Source organism: Oncorhynchus tshawytscha, linkage group LG32, assembly GCF_018296145.1.
Source record: "Oncorhynchus tshawytscha isolate Ot180627B linkage group LG32, Otsh_v2.0, whole genome shotgun sequence".
NCBI lineage: Eukaryota > Metazoa > Chordata > Actinopteri > Salmoniformes > Salmonidae > Oncorhynchus > Oncorhynchus tshawytscha.
Window position 1 is genome coordinate 1,146,081 of NC_056460.1, and position 21,041 is coordinate 1,167,121.

At 48.1% G+C, this 21,041-nt stretch overlaps 2 protein-coding genes across 2 annotated transcripts; both read left to right on the forward strand.

Annotated features, from left to right (window-relative positions):
• The first annotated feature begins 14,198 nt into the window (after window positions 1-14,198).
• LOC121841549 (induced myeloid leukemia cell differentiation protein Mcl-1-like) lies at window positions 14,199-14,987 on the forward strand. The gene is made up of 3 exons (XM_042310639.1): window positions 14,199-14,432; window positions 14,521-14,771; window positions 14,871-14,987. Exons 1-3 carry the CDS (start codon window positions 14,234-14,236, stop codon window positions 14,985-14,987), a joined length of 567 nt encoding a protein of 188 aa, XP_042166573.1. The 5' UTR covers window positions 14,199-14,233.
• A 3,913-nt stretch (window positions 14,988-18,900) lies between these two features.
• LOC112237926 (cyclin-dependent kinase 1-like) lies at window positions 18,901-19,839 on the forward strand. Its single transcript, XM_024406524.2, has one exon. It carries the CDS (start codon window positions 18,901-18,903, stop codon window positions 19,837-19,839), a length of 939 nt encoding a protein of 312 aa, XP_024262292.2.
• The last annotated feature ends 1,202 nt before the right edge of the window (window positions 19,840-21,041 follow it).

The following is a 21,041-nucleotide window of genomic DNA, read 5'->3' on the forward strand; positions in this document are numbered from 1 at the left end:
TCATATCGGAAATGGCCAAGTGGGGAGTGTGTAGATACTCCCTGGGATACCTTGACTACACCTTTGGTAACACCGAAGGCGTGCCGACCTTCACGGTGCTCTCAAACATAATCAACCTGAGCGCCACCAAGCTCCCCACTTTACATTACCGGTACACCAGAAACTCAACCTTCGGAGACGGAGCATACTCATACGCTCACGTGGATGGAGTGTACAAACTGGAAGGGTCAATGTTTTTCCAGCGCGTCACCCAGGGGACACCTCTCACCAAAAGCTTTGTTCTGGTTCCCGACATGCCTAACCTGAGATTGGGCTTGTCCTCAGACATGAACGTAGGCGCTCCTTTACCCGTTAGTGAACTCATCATCCGTGACGCTATTGAGAGGGTCAAATTTATCCCGTACGGCACACAGGTTATCAACTTGAATTACAAGGATACCGTAGCCTTCGTTGATCAGGACGGGGACAGGATTTGCATCCATTCGCATTCTACCGTTGTAAGGAGCAACGGTCTCCGGTTACCTTCATTCGGTATACAGAGTGAAGCAGACGAGAACCTCACAGAAGGTTGTGACCGCCACATTAGCGGGGCTGAGCATCGCGCCAGGCTACTGGTGTCAGTGCCCATCACCAGACAGTCCAGACAGGCTGTTCTCCAGAGTATAGTTCACTCGAGTCGCTGGCTCGGAACACCTTCACTGACGGGAGAGGAAGAAGACTGGCTGTCCAGCAAGCAAGTAATGACAAGTCGCATCACACCACCCTCTCTCCAAGGGCCAAGGGGCTTGGCGTCACTCATTGACACTATGCACTTGATATCGAAAACGGTGGAGTGCATCAGAGGCTCCAGTTCGTGCATGGATCTGGGAGACTACTCTGATAACAATTGGCCCCAAGGGGGTACAGGTTATCCAATTGCAATCTCTAGCCATTTGGAATCGTCAGAGGAAATAGTTGTTAAAATGATAATCCGTGTTAACCACGGTGCGACACGCGTTACAGTCCCATGTGAACTGGAACCGTTCTCTTTCGGATCGGAGAACCCGTCTTCGCCTCAGCCCAGGCCGGGCTACTACATGCACACAGAAGAGCCTCGCATCTCCAGGGTGAAAAAGTATATGACAACAGTGGGGCCGCTCACCGCATGGATTGTGCAACCCCTAGCGTTACTCTATTGCCCTGATGTGGACCAGACGCTTGCTGACCACCTAGTGTCCTCGGATACGTACTTTCAGAATACCTACGATTGTGTGAACATGATGAACCACTCTCTCAAGGCTCGGAGTGATGTCTTCTCTCGACTCGGTACCTTGATCGAAGAGAATGAAAAGACTGCGGAGAAGACTGTGAAGCACGTAATGTCTATGACGACCCGCACCTCTGCACTATGCCTGAGCGCGACTGTACTAGCTGTACTAATCAACGTTAGCATACTCACAATGCTTTGTTCAATGTGTCAAGGGAGTCGCTATAGCCAACAACGCTATAGGAAACTGCAATGAAAAACAATCCCATAGCCATGAGGATCCACAGTGCAACCTCGCTCAGATCGATGTATATGCTACTGTCAGCTCTGCTTCGTATTCTCTACCCCGTGTCTAGTCAAGACTCACCGTCAAACCCAGGTTCCGGGGACACCAGGGACCACAGTCTAGATTCAGGACAGGGTCGTTTAATCAGAAACGGTAACATGTCTCCCAACTCCCTAGACCACAGGGTGATACTCAACCCAGGCAGATGGAAGATACGCACACCGGAGAGGCGCAGCACCTACATTGCCTATCATTTCTTTATAGGCTTCAACTGGACCGAGCTCGAAGTAGACTACCCCAAATGTTCCCAGGTGGCCTGCATAGGGTTACCTTACTCTCATAAAGGTTGCGATCAATTGTGTTCATCTGGCACCTGGCTCGATGCAACAATTGCATTGTCAACAGCCACGCTGGAATACAATAGGGCCATGACATTGCTCAACGCAGCCTTCAACGATCTGGCTGCTCTCATGGACACACGTATCATGAACAACCACAACTTGGCCTTGTCCGAACCAGTATCCAAACTCTTGTCATACCACGGTAAGGTCTCGGCTTCGGATCCTCACGTGGTGGATGTGATGCAATACTACAGGACCTTGATTGAAGGAGCCCTGGAAAGTGTAGTTAACAATTTCCCCAGCACCTTAGCATACGCTCCCCTCAATACAGACCCCCATCTATACAATCACCTGCCCCCTGGGTCCAACGGTACCAGTAGGTTCAATGGGTTGCTTGACACCTGGAAGAGTGGAGCGTTCAAGTTGGCCATACAGCTCACCTCTGTCACATTTGCCTTCCAGGGAGCTCACCAGCGCTTACTGTCATGCGGTGAAGGTGTACTGAGGTCGGATATGACGGGATGCGAACCGGGCTTCATCACAGAGTTCTACACCGATATACCAGTTGCGAGCCGTTCCCTGTCATCCTCTAGGCTAGTGATGGTAGTCAGGAGGGACAATTGGAATCCCGTTTTGCTCTCCCAATGGTACATGGCCTTCATAGATTCCTCCAGGGGTAACAGGACTTGTTGGCTGGACAGGCACATGGTAAACGACACCAACTACAACTACAAGATGCCCCAGTGTGACCAGAGGGGGGTATGCGAACATATGGAACCTGACAAGGAGATGGTTTCAGCCTGTGAGGTGAACGACAAGGGTGAGATAGACTTGGAGTGTCCCGTGGTGTGTGGTGCCCCGTGTTTCGGACCTATCTGCTACCAGGCAAAATCAGACATGTTCACCCTGAGGAGCACATCAGCTGGAAAGCCTGATATCGACACAGTGAACTATGGGATTGTGGTCCACATGACCAAGAGTCCCAGGATACTGTCCAAGGTCTACTCTCTCTCCGAGGTAGACATCGACACGTCTATCGCTAGCGTTCGGAACCGATCCGCTCAGTCGACACTGTTGCTCCAGCAAGGAGAGACAGTGTTACAGGACATCATCATGCCATGGATGCCACGGCTCGGAAATACATTGACAAAGTGTGAGCAGAGACAGCTTCGCAACCACAGGGAAGCAAATATGTCGACTGCGAGCTCATGATAGGCCGCAGTTGGGTCATGGCTGCTGCTTCAGTCACCCTCTCAGCTCTAACCTGTCCTTTATTGATTATTCTAGTCGTAAAAGTGATGGGGGTACAAAGATTCAAGATGTCCCGGTGAGGACAAACAGGAGCATTGTAGATACTATCCTGTGAGTCTAGGGTGGATTGCGGCAAGCAAGCATTGATATGTAAGACAAAATGTCAGGACCATGCGGTCTATCTAAAGTGGTAGTAGGGGGAATTGGCAATTGTCAGATTTAGCCTATTAAGTGTATGCAGTAGCCACCTCATCTCCAGTCTTGATTGTGACAAACCATGGCGTTTTCAGCTATACCCTTGAGGTGTCTACTTGTTACCCTATCAACTGCCACCATCCTGTTTGCAGAGGGTCAGGTACCAGTCTCAACCATCGAACCTGGGAATCGTGGCACTACAACCGAGGCTGTGGATGCCAGTGGGAATATTGCCACGGCCCTTAATGACGTTACACCTCCCACAGCGGCCCAGACCCATGATGTGACCACGGAGCCTCCTTCGACTACTTTCACTTCAGCTCTTAGGTTCAAGTCGCTTCCTAACCCTACTGCTACACCTCTGCAACTCGTATGTCCAAACTCGAATCCTCACCACTTTCTGGAAACTAGCTGGCTTATCTTGACAGCGGAGGACATAATGTACAGGCTATATCGCATCTCGCAACAGGGCGATGTCTCCAAATACAAGGACTGGTCCAATACACTGTCGGGGATGCAGGTGGCCCACAACCTAACAAGCACAGACTCTCTAATGATATACGATGACACGTGCAACCGCACTGCAACCTACCAGTGTAGGAGGTCTGCTAGAGTGGGCTACACAGACGAAGTGCACAGTTTCTCTGTTGCCAACTGTACCGTCGTGAGGAAAGTAGACATTGGAACCCATGTTAATGTTTTTGCTCCTGTAAACACATCACCACGGCTGACAGCGGCTAGTGTCATACTGGCTATAGGACCTATAGTGCCGTTTATCTCTATTTATTAACCTTGCTAGCGTCAACTCCCCTATCCTGCATAAGATACCACCGCGGTTCCTAACTTGTACATCTACATCGTGTCAGGACTCCAGTCGGGATACGTACAATGGCTTCTGCAAAACCTCCTACTACTACCAGAACCAGAGCCTCTGCTAAGGTTACTTGCGTGCCATCGAAACCTCAACCCTTGATCCCTGAGCATAACAAATATTTCTACAAGCCAGCTCCGATGAATGAGTTCGTACAGGACATCGTAAAGAGTGCACGCGCCAAGAAGGTGAAGATCGACATCCCTACGACCAAGTACGGCACTGTCAAACTGGTGCATGTCCTGTGCTCCGCTACAAAGTCCAACTTCTGGAGTCCCGAGTGTGAGAAAGCCTTAGCCGATAGTCTTCCCTTGAGAGAACACCACAAAGCCTTCCTCTCACACAACATGTTTGTGACCATGATCGGTGCTTTGGTGGCAAGAGCTCTAGAACAAGCAACCAGGACATGTGAAGACACTCTGGACCTGCTGGCCGATCGCTATTACGTGAGAAGCATTGCCTGTCACGACTCTAGCAAGACCAGTGCAATTGAAGCAGCTGCCTACTCAGGTATCATGGCCGTACACATGGACAATGACGCCTTGGCTGCCAACGAGAAGAAACGGACCCAGCTCAACAAACGTTACGGAGGTAACCAGACCGAAGAAGAAGTCAAATCCTGCTCACTGGATAAGCTGTACATTGACAACACTGATGACATGACAGCCATGGCAAACTTTGGATTCAAGCACCATTACGAGAAGAACCCCCATCACCCTGAGCACTTTCCGCATGGTGAGATGGACGATATGAACCTGGTTGAAGCAGTCGTTGACGGCTTGGCCTGTATTTTCGAAAGAAACAAGACACACACAAACGTGCACTCCTGGCTGAACATGTACTTTGTCGGCAGGTTTAAGGGTCAAAATAAGGACCTTGCCCTGAACATCATAGAGGCTCTCAGGGTATATATCACGGATGCAGATTATACAGCCCTACACTCGTTCCGGGCCTCGATGTTCTCCATCATAGGAGAATCTATCCCATGGTCCCGTGTGATGATGACGGAATGCTGCAATCACAAAGCCGATAAAGATAACCCTTTGCCCAGGCGTGATTTCGCATCATGTTTTGTAACTAACGACTAACCTAACAGATGCTTTGTGTACTTGTTCTGTGTAGCCTTGGAATTTGTATTGAAGCCGATATGCGGTTCACCTATGAAGTGTGTGGCGTGTATAGGCCTGTTTAAGTACGTTACTATACAATGCTTTGTACCATGAATAAAGAAATGTTTCAACTTGACTCAACCTGGACCCGTGACATTCCTTTCTGTGTTGCTAGGCCCATGACACAGTATCATGGAGTAGATATCACTTGGTACTGCTATTGGGGAATAGCTCTAGCGTCTAGGTCATAGCCGCAGACACGTTAACAGAGTACAAGGACCCTGTGCAGGTATACCATTTGTCATTCGGGGTCGCAGAGAACCCTACCCCTCTACTAGTCACCACAATGCAGGGGACAGGTTTGTGATGGAGACACACACACATAAAATCAAGGTGGTATACCTAATTGGTCCCAAAGCTTCTATCAGTGAGCGTGCTAGGGTGACCATCTCCCATGGCATTTCCAAGTCCTGAGGATTATTGAGACAAACAACCATCCTCCCTCAGACACTCATAAGCCTATCTGACACCAGGGTTCTTTGACATTAGCCCTGGTCGGAGGTTTAACCAGTTGAACCACAGGTTAGCCATGGCTGGATGCAACGGGTAAAGTTAAATATACAAGGTGGATATGAACATGAGGATGTCATCTAGTGCTTGCACTCAACATCAGGGATCTGCAAATATTGAAATGGAACCCCTTAATGGAGATTCCCAACAAGCACGGTCTTGTACTATAACTGCAACCGCTCTTGCTCCGGTCAAGTCCAGGAGGAAACAGAAACTTTTCCCCTGTGAGATGTTCAGGCACGAGCAGGACTGCACACCGTTTACCCCGTTGGATCGCCACATGTTCAAATTTCCCAAATTGGACTTTGGTATGCCAGAGATGGGTAAGGCTGAACTGGAGCGAGCCTTCACCGACCAATTGTCTCTGCACAATACAAACGCTGCAAACGAGACAGGGATAGATCACCCGAACCCACAGGAGCTAACCAATGATATTGTCACAGACTACCACACCTATCGGCTTGCGGCCGTCAGCTGGTTTGCTAACGTAATACCATTCGACATGATGTACAACAAGAAGCACCACTCTGTCTTTATGCCCGCTGTCAATGTCATGGACAGATACATAACCACCTGTGTCAACCTGGGTGAGGACCGGTGTCAGCTGTTGAAGAACATCGCTAACATCCGAGCTGCATGCCTATCGCTCTCAATTAAGATGCACGCTGTGTTCACGGAATGTGATCTACAGGGCTTGTGCAACCACAAAGACTGGGTAAACAAGGCAAGTGTTATAGAGGCCGCCAGAGACACGGGTAACTCCAGGTTCAACGTTTACATCTTGTCAGATGTAAAGGGGATACAAGAGGCTGAGAAGCGGATAATTACCAAATTGAAAGGATCCGTGTTCCCCGCCAATGGTGACAACATGATCAGTATACTATGCAAGTATCTCATCCTGGAACACCTCCTCGGGCAAACGTCCCTTTCCCTGTCACCTATCGATGAGCTGAACGAAAGTGTCATAGCGGTAGCTACCAATCTGTTATCTAAACGTGCATTGGACATCAGGTTGTTACGCTTCAAGAGTTGGAAGTGCATCGCTGTATGCTGCCTGCTCGGAGTGATCAAGGTGTGCACTACGGATCCCAGCCAGGGGCTCCGCCTGGAAGGCAGTTTGATGTCGCTGTTGGAAAAGCTGAAACCTGGCGACCTCACACACAAGGACCTGTGTGACCTTAGGAGCATGTTGACCCAGGGCTGTGTGGTATGCAGCACTTCCTTTGTCGACCCTGGTGTGCACAAGGCTCTACTTAAGATATCATCTATGTCTTGTTCCAAGTGTAGGAGGACCACTCTTGCCAGGGAAAAGAATGATGACTGTTTGCCTAGGCAAACAAAAGACCAAGGGGCACCTGATACTAAAGTGGCGCGGTACTCTGTTTAGTGTAATGACACTTGGCCTATACTGTCCATATGTAACCCATGTAGCTAATGATGATATATGCCAACCCATACATGTCATGCATTTGTATATTCCTATGAAATAAAATAATGTCGTATCAGATCCTTACACAATGTTTCCAACAGAAGCTTTTATTATTCTCAAAGTACAGTACAATGGAATACAGTGGCATCACATGTATAGAGATAGTGTCAACAAGACAAGCTAACACCAGGTTATGCTAGTATATTATGACACTCCAGTGAGGGAAGTTCCACCCTGACATCCCTCAGACCTTTATACCCTTGTCAACCTATACATTGCTAAGTTGTGTTCTAAACCGAGCTCAGGTGGACGCTCCGCACTGAATGTGCTATATGCTCACTGGTTGTACGTCTCGGTCTCAGTCCTATGGGTTGCTTTAGATTTGATATAACGCTCTTCGTTCGATGTCACGTCATTGGCTTGATGCACCCTCCTCCCCGCAGAGCCCTAAGGTATATAAGCAACTAGGATTGTCACTTGTAGACAATCTAACCAAGGGATACTACCACTAAGTCTAGAACTGATTTAGCTGTACCCGAGCCTCATCAGAGAGATGGGTCTATACACAGTGCCAGGCTCTGCAGTAGCACTGACTGTGATTCTAGCCCTAGTGTCTACGGGACAGACCCAACCTCAAGACACCTTATACTTCACTACGTGGACAGGCAACTGGGAGAATCTAATGCCTCACATGAATGCTATCAAGGAACAGGCCAACTTCTTCCATAAGAACAGACTGGTGTTGGACGCTGGGACAATGGAGCACCTGAAAAAGACCGGTGTTGCGGAAGACAGTAGAATTGTCATGGAACTGGATGCGGATGTGTTCACTAAAGCTAAAGAAAGGATGATAACGATGAAGGGGCCCAAAACAACCAGGTCACTTGTAAATATGTACGACAATCTACAGAAGGCTTACCAAGAGTTGAGAGGCAACAACTTTTACGCCTCAGCCTCTGACATCATGCGCTATGTCGCTTTCACGGCATACTCAGATCAAGCCGATCACTTGGTGTATCACGATGCCGATGTTCGCTTCAAACCATTAGACAAGGATCATCAAACGGACCTGGGATCCGGTGCAGACATGAAGGCGGTCATGGTAACCTCAACCAAGCGCACCGATGAAGCCCTAGCCAATCAACTCTCGTTTGTGGAACCTAGTTACTTCTACGACCGCACACCCTACGAGTACCCAGACTACACCCAGTTCAACTCCGATTTGATCTTCATGCGGAAGGCAGCTGCTACAAGAGAAGCTGTCAAAATAGGAGTGATTCAGTTGAGGACTATAATGGCAAGCCGAATAGCGATAGTGGAGAAATCCCTCGGGACCGAAATGACTAAAATGACCTTGCATGAAGCAATTACGACACCCCACCCTGAAGAGACTAGATTCACAATACCCTCGGAGACATCTAAGTTGCTCTACAGAAACCGTGACCCCGTAAAGACCGATTACACTCCAACACAGATGAAAAGTGCCTACGTGGGGGCTGTAGGCCTGAACCCTTTGGACATTCTACTCCAAGAAAAGATGGATCGTGTGTACAAAACTACCGGTCCACAATCGGACTATGTAGAGATAGGAGGCGAGATTTACCTTAGACTTGAAACAAATATGTTCCTTCGTACCCTAGAACTGAAAGGTGATACAGAGACCAGGAATATGGTCATATCCGAATCTGCACTTAACCCGGGCGATGTCGGAGCCGTAACACGCCAAGACGCTCAAAATTGGTACGGGGATGTGAATGGTAATCCTCCCAATGTGCCAGTCTACACTCTGAAAGAAGAAGCTACCATCACCGGCTCAAACGGCTCCCCCTTATCTTCTCCGGAACATTCGAGACCCTCCAGTCCTGAACTGCTCGAAGCCGACACACCTGTTGAAGGTTATCGTCTACTCGAGCAGGGTCTGGTGGACAACCCGGCACCCGGAGTAGATGCCCCCGCACCTGAAATGAACGGCCCCGCACCTGAAGTGAATGGCCCCGCATCCGAAGTGGATGGCCACGCACCTGAAGTGAACGGTCCTGCCGTGGTCGAGTTAAACGTGGACATGAGCACGCTATCATTTGATTCCAACAGACAGCCCCCGATTTCAACCCAGAGACAGAACCGGCAGCTTTCGAGCAGGGTATAGGCGCTTGCGGGCTCCACAGCAAGCGTAGACGCAGGGCTGCGTCTCGCTGTTCCCTCTATGACGAGGATAACTTTTCTACCACGCATGATGGTGAGTTGTTGTTTAAAGACAAATGGCCCGTGAAATTTACAAGAGAGAAAGGCTCTCTGAGGATGATATTGGAATCCACTGCGAATGCGAAGAATCTCATCACTCGAGTCGTTACCAAGATTCCAGCAGCTCTGGTCAAAGCGTTTATACAGAAGCGGAAGGCGATCGTGGAAATGGCCCGCACGCAGTTGGAGGCAATGATGAACAACCCCGAAGTGGAAGCCGCAGTCAACACCATGATGGCCGAGGCTCACAGTGTCATTCCCAGCCATCACAGCCGAGCGGCAAAGCGCATGGGCTCTGCTTACGCACGCGCTGCTACATCTGGTCCTAAGTCGCAACTAGCAATCAAAACCTGGGTACTTGGAGCACGGGCCTACGGGGTGTTCACTAACATCGGGGCCCTGGTGTACGGAGACCCCTTGGTGAAGACGTTCGCTGCCTTTGATCTTAGTCAAACAGTAAACGGGTACATGGCTCACAAATTGGGCCAGTACGCAAAGACCAAGGCTCTATCGGAGACTTTGGAGCTCTTGGCTAACAACCCCGTAATGAATATGGCCGGTGCAGCAGCTAACATCTTCTTCTTTGCTCAGAACATCCGCAACGTCGCCGATGGACACCACAGTCCTAGTGACTACTACTGGTTGACAAGATCCTCTATGCAGATGATGACCCTGGTATTTGACAGTCTCAACCCTGCAATGCTACCCATGGTCTCCGTGGACGTTCTAGTCACGCTCATAACACAGGGGGAATATGCGACTCACGCGGTGCGGTCAGTTGCTAACAAACTGCCTCTTAGCACTAAGGAGATGTGGACATTGGGGGCAAGGAGTTTCTTCGGCTCTACATCTTGGTTGGACTACTATGAAAAGGTGGCCGACTTGGACCGTGTCAACAGTGGACTTGCAAACTCGTTGCTTCAAGCCTTACGCACGGTAAACGTGGTAGTTGGCTTCCCTGTATGTACAGTGATCAATGAGGTGAATAATCAGCAAGGCCACAAATGTGTGGAGAGTGCAGTCGAGGTGTGGCCCGCTATATTGGACGCGGCTACACCGGACCTAACTCCACACGAAATGTATCAGGTGAAATTTTCAATGGAGCGCAGTGTGCCCCTGAAAGAGGTATACATAGGGAACATTGAGACTCAGCAACTGTGTTACCAATTGGCCCGTAGATACTGTAACAACCCCAACCAATCTGGGATTCAGAAGTTCATGGAGGCCTTGTCGCGACAGGTGGCTACATTGCCAACCAACGAAGAATGTGTATTTTACGACCGGACTATACCCAACGCCACTGATCCCTGTGGCAACATGGACAGATATATAGAAGACGCTATCGAAAGAAAGAGGTTCGTGCCAGTAACCACAGAATTAGGTGATCCTCTTATGGAACCGCAACTGAGAGCCCTGACGGTCAATGCGTACAAAGCCGAAATGATATCAAGACCTCTCGGCTGGATGAAGGAATCACGCAAGTGTTCCAGATACATTGATGTACCGGGAAACGGCCGCCCATTCTACATCACAAACAGGACCACAGATGCTAACATCTTCAAGGGTAAATGTAGGAGCTTGAGACAGTGTATTACCCGCAGGTATATTGGCACAGACAAAGAAGCGGTCGTCAACCCCTATGTGTTTAGGAAACGGGGCCCAGTAAGCCAAGACATAGTGCTGTACGCAAATGCTCCTGTGGTGAAGGCACCCTCACGTAAAGGGAGGAAGCTCGATGACATAAGTAATTATGTTAAGATGTTGGTGGCTAAGACCGACATGCCTGCCTTGATTATAGTGGATGGCACAGGCATTTATAAAGGTGCAACAAACGCTACCAATATTTTCCTTGTATCCGAACACACTAAGGCTTGCACAGTTGGCGGCCAAGGTGTCGATACCATGATAATCGGGAGTCCAGAGAAGGAGCTGCGGATAAGTATGATGAGAGATATGAAGAGGAATAGGATAACTGGCCGTGATATTACAGTCATTCCCGTGTCCATAGAGTGCATCAAGGCGGCCGAATCCTCTGCTAAGGTGGTGTTGGAAACCCGAATGGACCTGCACCTAGGTGACAATTCCCACGTAGCGTTAGAGCAGGGGAGCCAGTTCAGTACACTGGAACTGGGTACAAATTCATCCGTTACAGTGAAGGATCATATGACCCTGTCTCTTCTGGTAGCACATGGCACTACTGGGGTGACTGTGAGTGCTAGTCAACAGTTGGACGTGGACGAGATTACCTTAGTCCTACGACCAGAGACTAGCTTGGTGCCTCAACCAGAGTATGTAAAGCGTGCATGCTCTGTGACAGACCATGGACTGTTGTTGCACGGAGCGGTGCTGTACCAGAAGGGGAGCTCAGCCGTGTCCATTGACCCAGAAGGTATCATGTTGACTTGCAGTGTGACCGGTGACACAGTATATCGAAGTGCCTACAAGGATCTCACTGCCAAGGAAGGAGAGGAGTTTACCGCCCAAGTGTGGAGGGAGAAACTGGATGCCCTAGTTCGTGCTGGTCTGGATGACATGACTGTAACTACACCCAATGGAGTTAAGGTTGTCTCCACTGCATCCCAGCAAACAATAATCAGGGTGGATAATAACACTACAACTATCCACCAGAGTCTCGCTCAGGGCTCGGTTGTAATGGACTTGGTAGTGGATCTTGATGTAACCCACAGTGAGATATACTTGTACGGGTCTGGGTCAACTATGACATATTGCTGTTCCGGTTCTGACTGTTTCCCAGTGGAGGTTAGAGATGTAAGTCACTGTGACCTATTGATGTCCGGAATACCCCCCAAGGGGTCTAACTATACTACCAAGGTGACCATTACAGCTAAAGGGTTTGGGATAGTTGCCCTAAAGGGTAGAGAACGTGGTCTGTATGAAACACCAGAGGGGTTGGAACTTCATTCCAGGCTCGACAATGCCAATACCCTTCGAATGGTGTTGTATGAAGATGTGACTGTGGTGTTCAGAGATTACTTTTCAGGAATGGAAAGGGTTATACCCGCTCACTATGGAGAAGTACTTTTGAAGAGGGAGTATGATGAGGAAGACTTGTTGCTGTTCGGTGTGGAAATGATGATACCTAGTTGGTAGTACAGGCCACAGTGTGTCGATCTATGTACCTTACACCCACACTGACAGAATATCAGATTGTGCCGTAGTGTTTGTGTCACATTGTCAATAAAGGTAATAAACATTAACCGACCATTGTCATTCTTTATTATGGTTCATAGTACACATGTCACACATTGTATCATACCTCGAAACCCCCTTGGGTACCAATCACAGGTTTCATCAGGCCAGTATTCTCACCAGAGGTTTTTGTTATCCACTCAGAGTCCTATATCCTCCCAGTATTGTTATAACCAACCAGAGTCATTAAATCCAATCAGAGTCAATGTATCCAACTTAGGAATATGGCTACTTGTGTGTGTGTGTGTGTGTGTGTATAAAGGGACCCTGCTATCAGTGTACTGTACACAAACCCTCTGTACCTTGTACAACAAGTGTTGGAGCATAGTGAACCATGCAGAACCCAAGCTGCAGCGGTACTACACCCGAGTGTGGCCCAGAAGTGCAGATAATTCAGGGAGTTGCAAGGGTTGTGACCACATCCGAACATCAGCTGGATGTGTGACCCCTCAATACATCCCGAACATCAGCTGGACCCTGTCATGAAGACAGTAACGTATAAGTGTACCGATTGTAACATAGAACTCTCTGGATAAAAAGAGGTGACCCTGGTTTAAAGGAACACGGATGCGCGGGGAAGGACAGTGTCGATATGTGAAGCTCAGGGGGGCGTGAAGGGCTTAACAAAGGGATGCTGAGGTTCCAAAGCGGTTGCTACCATTCCCGAGTTCATGTTGTACTCCAATGATGGCTACCAACTACCAAACATTGCATGATCTGTACATCGCCACCAGGCCAAGATCACATGCCCTGAGATTGGTGACAAGACAAAGCTAAAGCATCTAAAACTGGCAGGGCTGAACACTCCTTTGTTCACTAGGAAAGGACCTGGACATGAGTACAGCTGGGGATGCCTGCCGAGCGCCGTACTCACCATCCAGGGGAAGTCTGTAACATGTGGCACCTTCCACACACGGTTGACCCAGGGACATAAATCAACAGCTTTGTGGAGAACGATACTGGGTGAGCACATCTACCACGATACAACAGAGATGTCCAAAGCTCTTGCTCATACTGGGGATGAGGCTGAAAAATATCACTCTTATACCTTGACAGGGAAGGTATCTACCCTCCCAGGGACATTACCTTTCTATGTTGACATGTTACCTTTCTATATTGTTGCAAGTTACCTCTTGCTGTAACAACCATAACACATTCTATGAGCCTGTTTGATATAACACATTCTATGAGCCTGTTACCACCTAAGGTAGTTTGAATGAAGTGTTGCTGTATTTAAATAAACGTAACATGAAGCACTCCTTTGATATCCTCTTTTGTCCTTGTCTACTGCATAAGGCATATGTTACCCCTGGTGTAATAGTTGCACTCTGTCAGTGCTAGAGCTAGGGTGAATAACTCCCATGACTTTGCATGTGTATATAAGTGTCAACACTGTAAAGGGATCCTGAGTAGTTGTGAGCTTGCAGACTACCATTGAAGACACAGGCTAACCATAGGCTGCCATCCAGGCGTAAACGCACACAATGAAGATATCACATATGGAAACCTGTGATGCGCTTCACCAGGCCGGAGCCCTGGACACCAACACCAGGCAACTTATTAAATCCGTCCTAGGACAGTATACGGGACTTCTGAAACCTGGGTGGAACGAAAGCAAAGCTCTGTCGACAATGAGTAGAGTTGTTGGCCAATTACTAGGGAAACACAGATACGCATACAATGGTAGGTATTGAGTTGTGACACTGACACCAACAGCTAACACTAGCCAGTGACAGAGTCATTTGACATGTTTGTGACATGGCCATTAAAGGTATGATCAACACACTCTACGTGGATGACAGAGGGGATGATGTGAAGTTTCTCAGTGCACTAGCCCATATCATCTTCCAAGACGGGACCGTTAACTGGGGCCGTGTTGCCAGCCTGACATCTTTTGGGACTGCAGTGTGTCAGTATTTGAAAGACAAGGGGAGAGACAACTGTGTGGAGTTGGTGGGAGAGGAGATATCGGCATACCTGCTCACTCACCACAAGGACTGGCTAGTCGAACACAACTCCTGGGTACGTTCAGTAATGACTAAGACCAGTAATGACTAAGACGTGCCACCCACCATTGTCACTGTCTACCTGTAATCTAATGTTTTTTTTGAATGTTTCCAGAACGGGTTGGTGGACTTCTTTCCAGTAGCAGACCCCGAGTCCTGCTCGAGTAACATCCTCATGATTTTTGTCGGATTGGCTGGTATTGGGGCAGCAATGACCTTGTTGGTTATGTGACTTTCACAAGAGTCCTTTTACCTGTTACCACTTCGTGAGATTGGGTATATGATGTTACGATTATGTACCGTAAAGGCTAATAAATGAGTGAACCACATTTGTGTTTGGTGTCTAACATTGGTACAAAATATCACACGAGTGCAGCATACAGTATATCGTTATACATTCGTCCAAGTACACAAGACAGATACATCAAGGCATAGCATTTATTCGTAATATATTTGCAATGGTTTATGTCAACAGTGTAGTTACATAGATATATGTACAATGGCATAATTCAACAGTGTAGTTACAGACAGCGTACAGCCATGTGTAGTACATCAGTGATAGACATGGGTGTAGGACAGGTACTGTCCTGTTCAAAATCAACTACTGCTTCAGGGTTGCTGTCAGAGTCCTTATCTAACCATAATAAAGATTCTAGTAGACTGTCTGCGTTGGTCCAATCAACCCTGCATTCAGGAATGTTCATCAGGATGTCATGAGTATCAAAGGTGTACGATGGCAGGTCCTCAGTGTCCATACATAGCACTTCACTTTTGTGAGAGTCGCTCAGCGTGCCCTTGTACCCATCAAACGCAGTTTCGATGTCTAGACACTGCACTTCACGTTTGGAACAGTCTCTCTGGGTACCGTTCCACTCCACCGAGAGCCACACTGACTCTACTCGGGAATTGTTATCTACGATATAGGCCTCCCATACCACGCCATCATTGTGGATATAAAGCAACGGGTATTCAGGGGAGTCAATCTGTATGATGTGGGTGTCAGATCCAATGTCGTTACTGTCAATAGACATATCCTCTGGTAATTGGTTCTCCATGACTTGCACTTCAGAGGAGCCACCACCCCAGATGGTTTCCAGAACCCGTTTCCATTCTGGGTCCGAACACACCGACTGTGGCGCAGTTTCGTAGCATCCTACCCTCAGTTTTGTGACAACACCAATTAAAGCCAGCACCCGGAGAATGTCATACATCCTGCGTAGTGGAATACCCAATCCCCTAACCAAGTCCTGTACCATGAACATCCCTGGGTTATTGCGCACATAGCGATAAACAGTTCCAATGTTTCGTGACATACTATTGTCTTTAAATATCGGCAACTGATACCATTGTCGTTTCCATGTGTATAACTTCCTATCTTTACTCAGAAGTCCAATACCTTCCAGGGCGCAAAGTACCTCGTATAGTCTGCGATGGCCTTTGGTGTCTAGATTCAGTAGCGCGGTGACGGACATGTAGGTGAAAGTGTTCACGTTCCCCATCAGGTCTAGTATCTGTTTAGTGAGTGTGGCCAGATGTGCATCCTCAGGTGCTGGTGAATGAGACATGGTTGCCACTGTGACACAGGGTAAAGGTAGAGTGTCCTGGTGCGGGGTGGGGTGAATGTAAACTCTGCTGCTTAGAGGAGAGACTCAGCATGTGTTGTTACAGTCTGGAGACACAATGCCTTTAAAGCGGTCTCAGTAGTCCATTGATCCAACACCAACCATGGGTATCAGACCGTGCCTATAGTGTCTCGTCCGACCGGGGCTACAGTAACCAACATCACCTCCTTCCCCAAACACCGCTGACATGTTCAACTATGCATGTTACCGCAGTGGGGATTCTTCCAAACATGTCTGGATTGGACTAATCCGTTCAAAGTGGCTATAGTATCCAACAACACACCTGTTATCCAACCAAGGCTGGCTCCTCCAACCATGGCTACATGGCAACTAGGTCTTATGCTTTCTTCATAACCACACTGAATCATCCATGGTTGGATACATCCTCCCCTAGCGTAGGTTGGAAAAATATAGCCAATGATACCAATAGAGATGATACGGATACAGATGATAAGTTCAACCATATGCTCGAGTGTGCTAGAGCAGACCCTCCGTTCACAGTAACGTTCAAAGTCATGATGTCAAGCTACGACAGAGGCAAGACTTCGATCTCTGTTCAGGGCAACGGAAGAACGACGGCCCTTGTACACGATATACACCGGTGCCCGTATATGCATAGAGCCTATCACGTATATCTGTATAGGGCTTACATGAACTGTAACTAATTTCTCAACGCCCTACGTGCTGCTGCCAAGGCTCCACGGACTCCGCTGCCGGTTTCAAACGTCGACGTCAGACAACTGACCCAAGACGACTTTGATGTGTGCCTCACTATTGAGATGGATCAAACTCTACAGCATCAGACTAGGATTGAGACCGGCCCTAGGTGTCCCAAGAACATGGTACACGTCTTGAACGAGGGACCCGTTTATGACATGGAAGACCTCTGGTACTCAATGAAGACTGTGGTGTGTCGTGTGTTCCTCTGTACCTAGTTGCCACTATGCGGAATAGATGAAATGGAGATTGTGAGCAGCGGGATGATGGAAGGAGCAAGTGTAGAAGGAGGACAATCAGCAGCTGACACCGATGACAAATAAAGAAGAGCCCCATGTATGGGACCAAGACATGAGACATAATGGGCCCAAGCTGACCATAGAGCAAGTTGGCTTGTATTATGTATCACTGCTATATGCTATATTGTTCAGAATAAACTTTGTCAATGTACCATTGTGTCTGTGTCCATTGCAAAAGAACACTAATAAAAGAATAAAATGCTACAGAATAACCGTGTGGCATAAGCAAGAGGTGATTATGTGCAGCAACTCTCTTGTTGGCTGCTAATGGGTCGAGGAAGGGAACTGTGTGTGTGTACATGTGTACAATAACACCCAGGGACACAGAGTACATCTGCTATGATGATTTATTTAATCTACAATTACAAGAGACTGTGTTCACAATCATTTCTGGTGTCACATGTCAACATGAAAACAGATCCTATCAGAACAAGTGGCATCTGAGAATGCGCCCTGTGTGAACTGTCAACGCTGGTTAACAAGTGTTCGGCTCCTGTAAACGACGGTACGTGGAATAGAAAGAATCCAACTCTGGCCTTGGCTGGAGATGTCGATACAGACTTGCCCAGTGGTTGGACTTGACAAATATCCGACGGCCGTCTTCCTGTAAGCGGCTGAGGACAGTGACTCCATCGGGGTAGATGTTGACGTATCTAACCCCGGCGCACTCATTGAATACGTGTTTACCAACGCAGGTCAGGACGCCTCGATTGGTATCTTTGTCCTTCTTTGCCACAGGGTACAAGGTACACGGGATACCGATGAGGGTTTTTACATCCTCGATCCCCATAGATACCTTAGTCTCAAAGTAGCCGTGGATTGTAGTAAGCGGAGAGTGGCACTTACTTAGGACCAGATTATGACATTGACATAGGTGATCTGGACCCAAACCGCTGACTGGAGGTGATACCCAGACGTGCACGTAATCGCAGGTCAGGTTGTTCAGCCTCGCGGCCAACATCTCCAGATGCCACGGGATGTACGGGTCTATGGTCAGACACCACTTGGTGGGGCGATACACCCGGTTACTTCTCACATACATCCCCGTCGGCGTTGATAGACCCGGAGACGTTTCGTTGTTCAAGCTCATACGAGGCATAGCTGAACTCAGTGCTGTCGCGTCAGAATCCATGGCTCCTGTATACACAGAGTCTAATCGCCTTGCCTGTATGGAGGTAGTATGTGAATGCTAATAGACACCCAGACAACCCGGTTATAAAGGACAGGTTGTCCGATTACCAAGGTAGAGTCCGCATCACTGTTACATTGCAATTCGGTGGTTGGATTGTTCAGGTATAGGCAGTTCCTCAAGGGAACCATTGTCCGATTACCAAGGTAAAGTCAGCATCTGGGTTACATTGCAAAGCCGTGGTTGGAGTGTTCACACAGAGCTGGAATAATTAGCCTTCTTTGGTCAGAGCCCTTAGATCAAAAACCAGGCCCTTCAACAGTCAAGATCGTGAGGGTATATATAAGCAACTACAAAGTAACCACTATACCAAACAGAATGGAGAAATACAGGAAAGACACCGTTATAGGCAAAGGCGCCTATGGAATCGTGTACAAAGTGACGTGTAGGACAACTGGGAAGGAGTACGCCTTGAAATATCACACCCAAGGCGTAGAGGATGCAACCGTGAGAGAGATCTCATGTCTCTCTGCCCTAAGGGGTCTCCCGTATGTGATCGACATGCACGATTGCTTCGTAGACGATGACAAGATAGCCATGCTCATGTCCTACGTACCCTACACTCTGAGTGACGCGATCCACAATGGATACGGTGTCAAGCCATACTACGAACAAGACCGGCCACTACAGTATCTCCCTTTGAGTTTCGTTGCTCACTTTAGTTTACAGGTGGCTAATGCCCTGTCTGACATGCACAGACGGAATATAGTGCACAGGGACCTGACTCCTTACAACGTGCTGCTGACAGAAGATCTCACAGTGAAGGTGGCCGACATGGGCCTCTCTAGACAGTCCTCAAAATGGATGAGCCCAACTGTGGTCACGGAGGCGTACAGGGCCCCGGAATTGTTTTGCCCAAAACGTAAATCTGCAGAGTACACATGTGCTATAGACATGTGGAGCCTGGGGGTGATGATAGTGGACGCAATGGAAGGGAGGGTTATGTTCTGTGACCGTAAAATCCGAAGTGTGACTATGTCCACATACCAGATCATCACAAAGACTCTATGTCCCCAAGACCACCCCAGTGCATCAAGCACACCGTGTGATCCTGACATCATAATGCCCAACGTGATGCAGTGTGACCTAGTGAGAAGGATAGTCTTCAGATTGCTGAACTTCTATGACACAGAGAGACTCTTGGCTCATGAGCTGCTTCGGGACACAGAATGGATGCAGGCTGCTGCTGATATGACCAAGGAGGAGCAAGTTATCATCAGAGACCAGATACAGCGAAAGAAATTTCAGATTGGTTGAGGTGAAGACAATAACACCAAAAGGACCGTGTTTGATGACTCTTTCAACTTTTTATTCAAGATCCTTATACATTCATGTTTGACAGCTATAATTGTACTGTCACAAAATATGTACCTGCTATATTGTCAATAAAGTATTTTCTAAAAAGGGAATGACATACTTCCAGGGGCACAATGAAATTCAAGACCAAGAGAGGCTGTGGTTGGTGTGGGGGAAGCACCTGGCACTTCTCGGGTTGGGGCTGGGATACAACTGAGTGAAACGAACTTGACTAGACCTTGACTACACACAAGAGCTGAGGAGAATGGTTACTACTGTTCCGTTTTATGTGTCATACTCTCTCTTCCTAATTGTATATTCTGTCTATGACCCAGTTGATATAATACTGAAATGTTAAAATAAATATTTGACTACATTCCACTTGGTATGTTTCTATTTTATAATCAGGCCTGGGTTAGACATTCAGGGCTGTTGTCTCTGTGTGATAGACAGGCCAAGGTTGGATATTGTAGCCTAGGTTAGAGACGCTCGGTTGGATAACCAGACCTGGTTTAGACATTCAGGGCTGTTGTCTCTGTGTGAAAGACAGGCCAAGGCTGGATGTGGTAGCCTAGGTTAGAGATGCTCGGTTGGATGTTACATTTGAATAAATGTGACCAAGAGAGCTCACTGGAAACCTAAAACTGTGTTAGACCCTTAGGATCCCATAGCAGTACAGATTGTCGACACATAGTGGACTAGAGCCATGACTCACACAACCACAAGTCATGAATGTGATCCAGCCAAGCGTACTGTCTATGATGGCTCAGTGTTCATGGCCATGTGGCTCGGCAACCCTGACAAGGAGAAGGGCTCGGTGGTGTCAGAGATGTATGAGAATATCAAAGTTGAAGGTGATTTCACCAATGTAATCCATGCAAACCTGCACAAAACGCAACCCTACCAGTCTACCCCAGATGACCAAATGGAATCAGCCAGCACGGATCTGGTCATATCCAGAGATGGCACCAGTGTTCGCTTTGGGGAGTATGAACATGTAACATCAAAGGGCAGAGTGCTCATGTCCAGGGGAGACTTGGCTAAATTTGACAAAGCCATCGGTGAGGGCCTGGGTTTCCACTATGACACAGAGGCTAATGGCGCCCTGGTTGTTTATACCGAGAAGGATGACCCCTGCGTTGGCTCACAGGGTGTACTGGTCC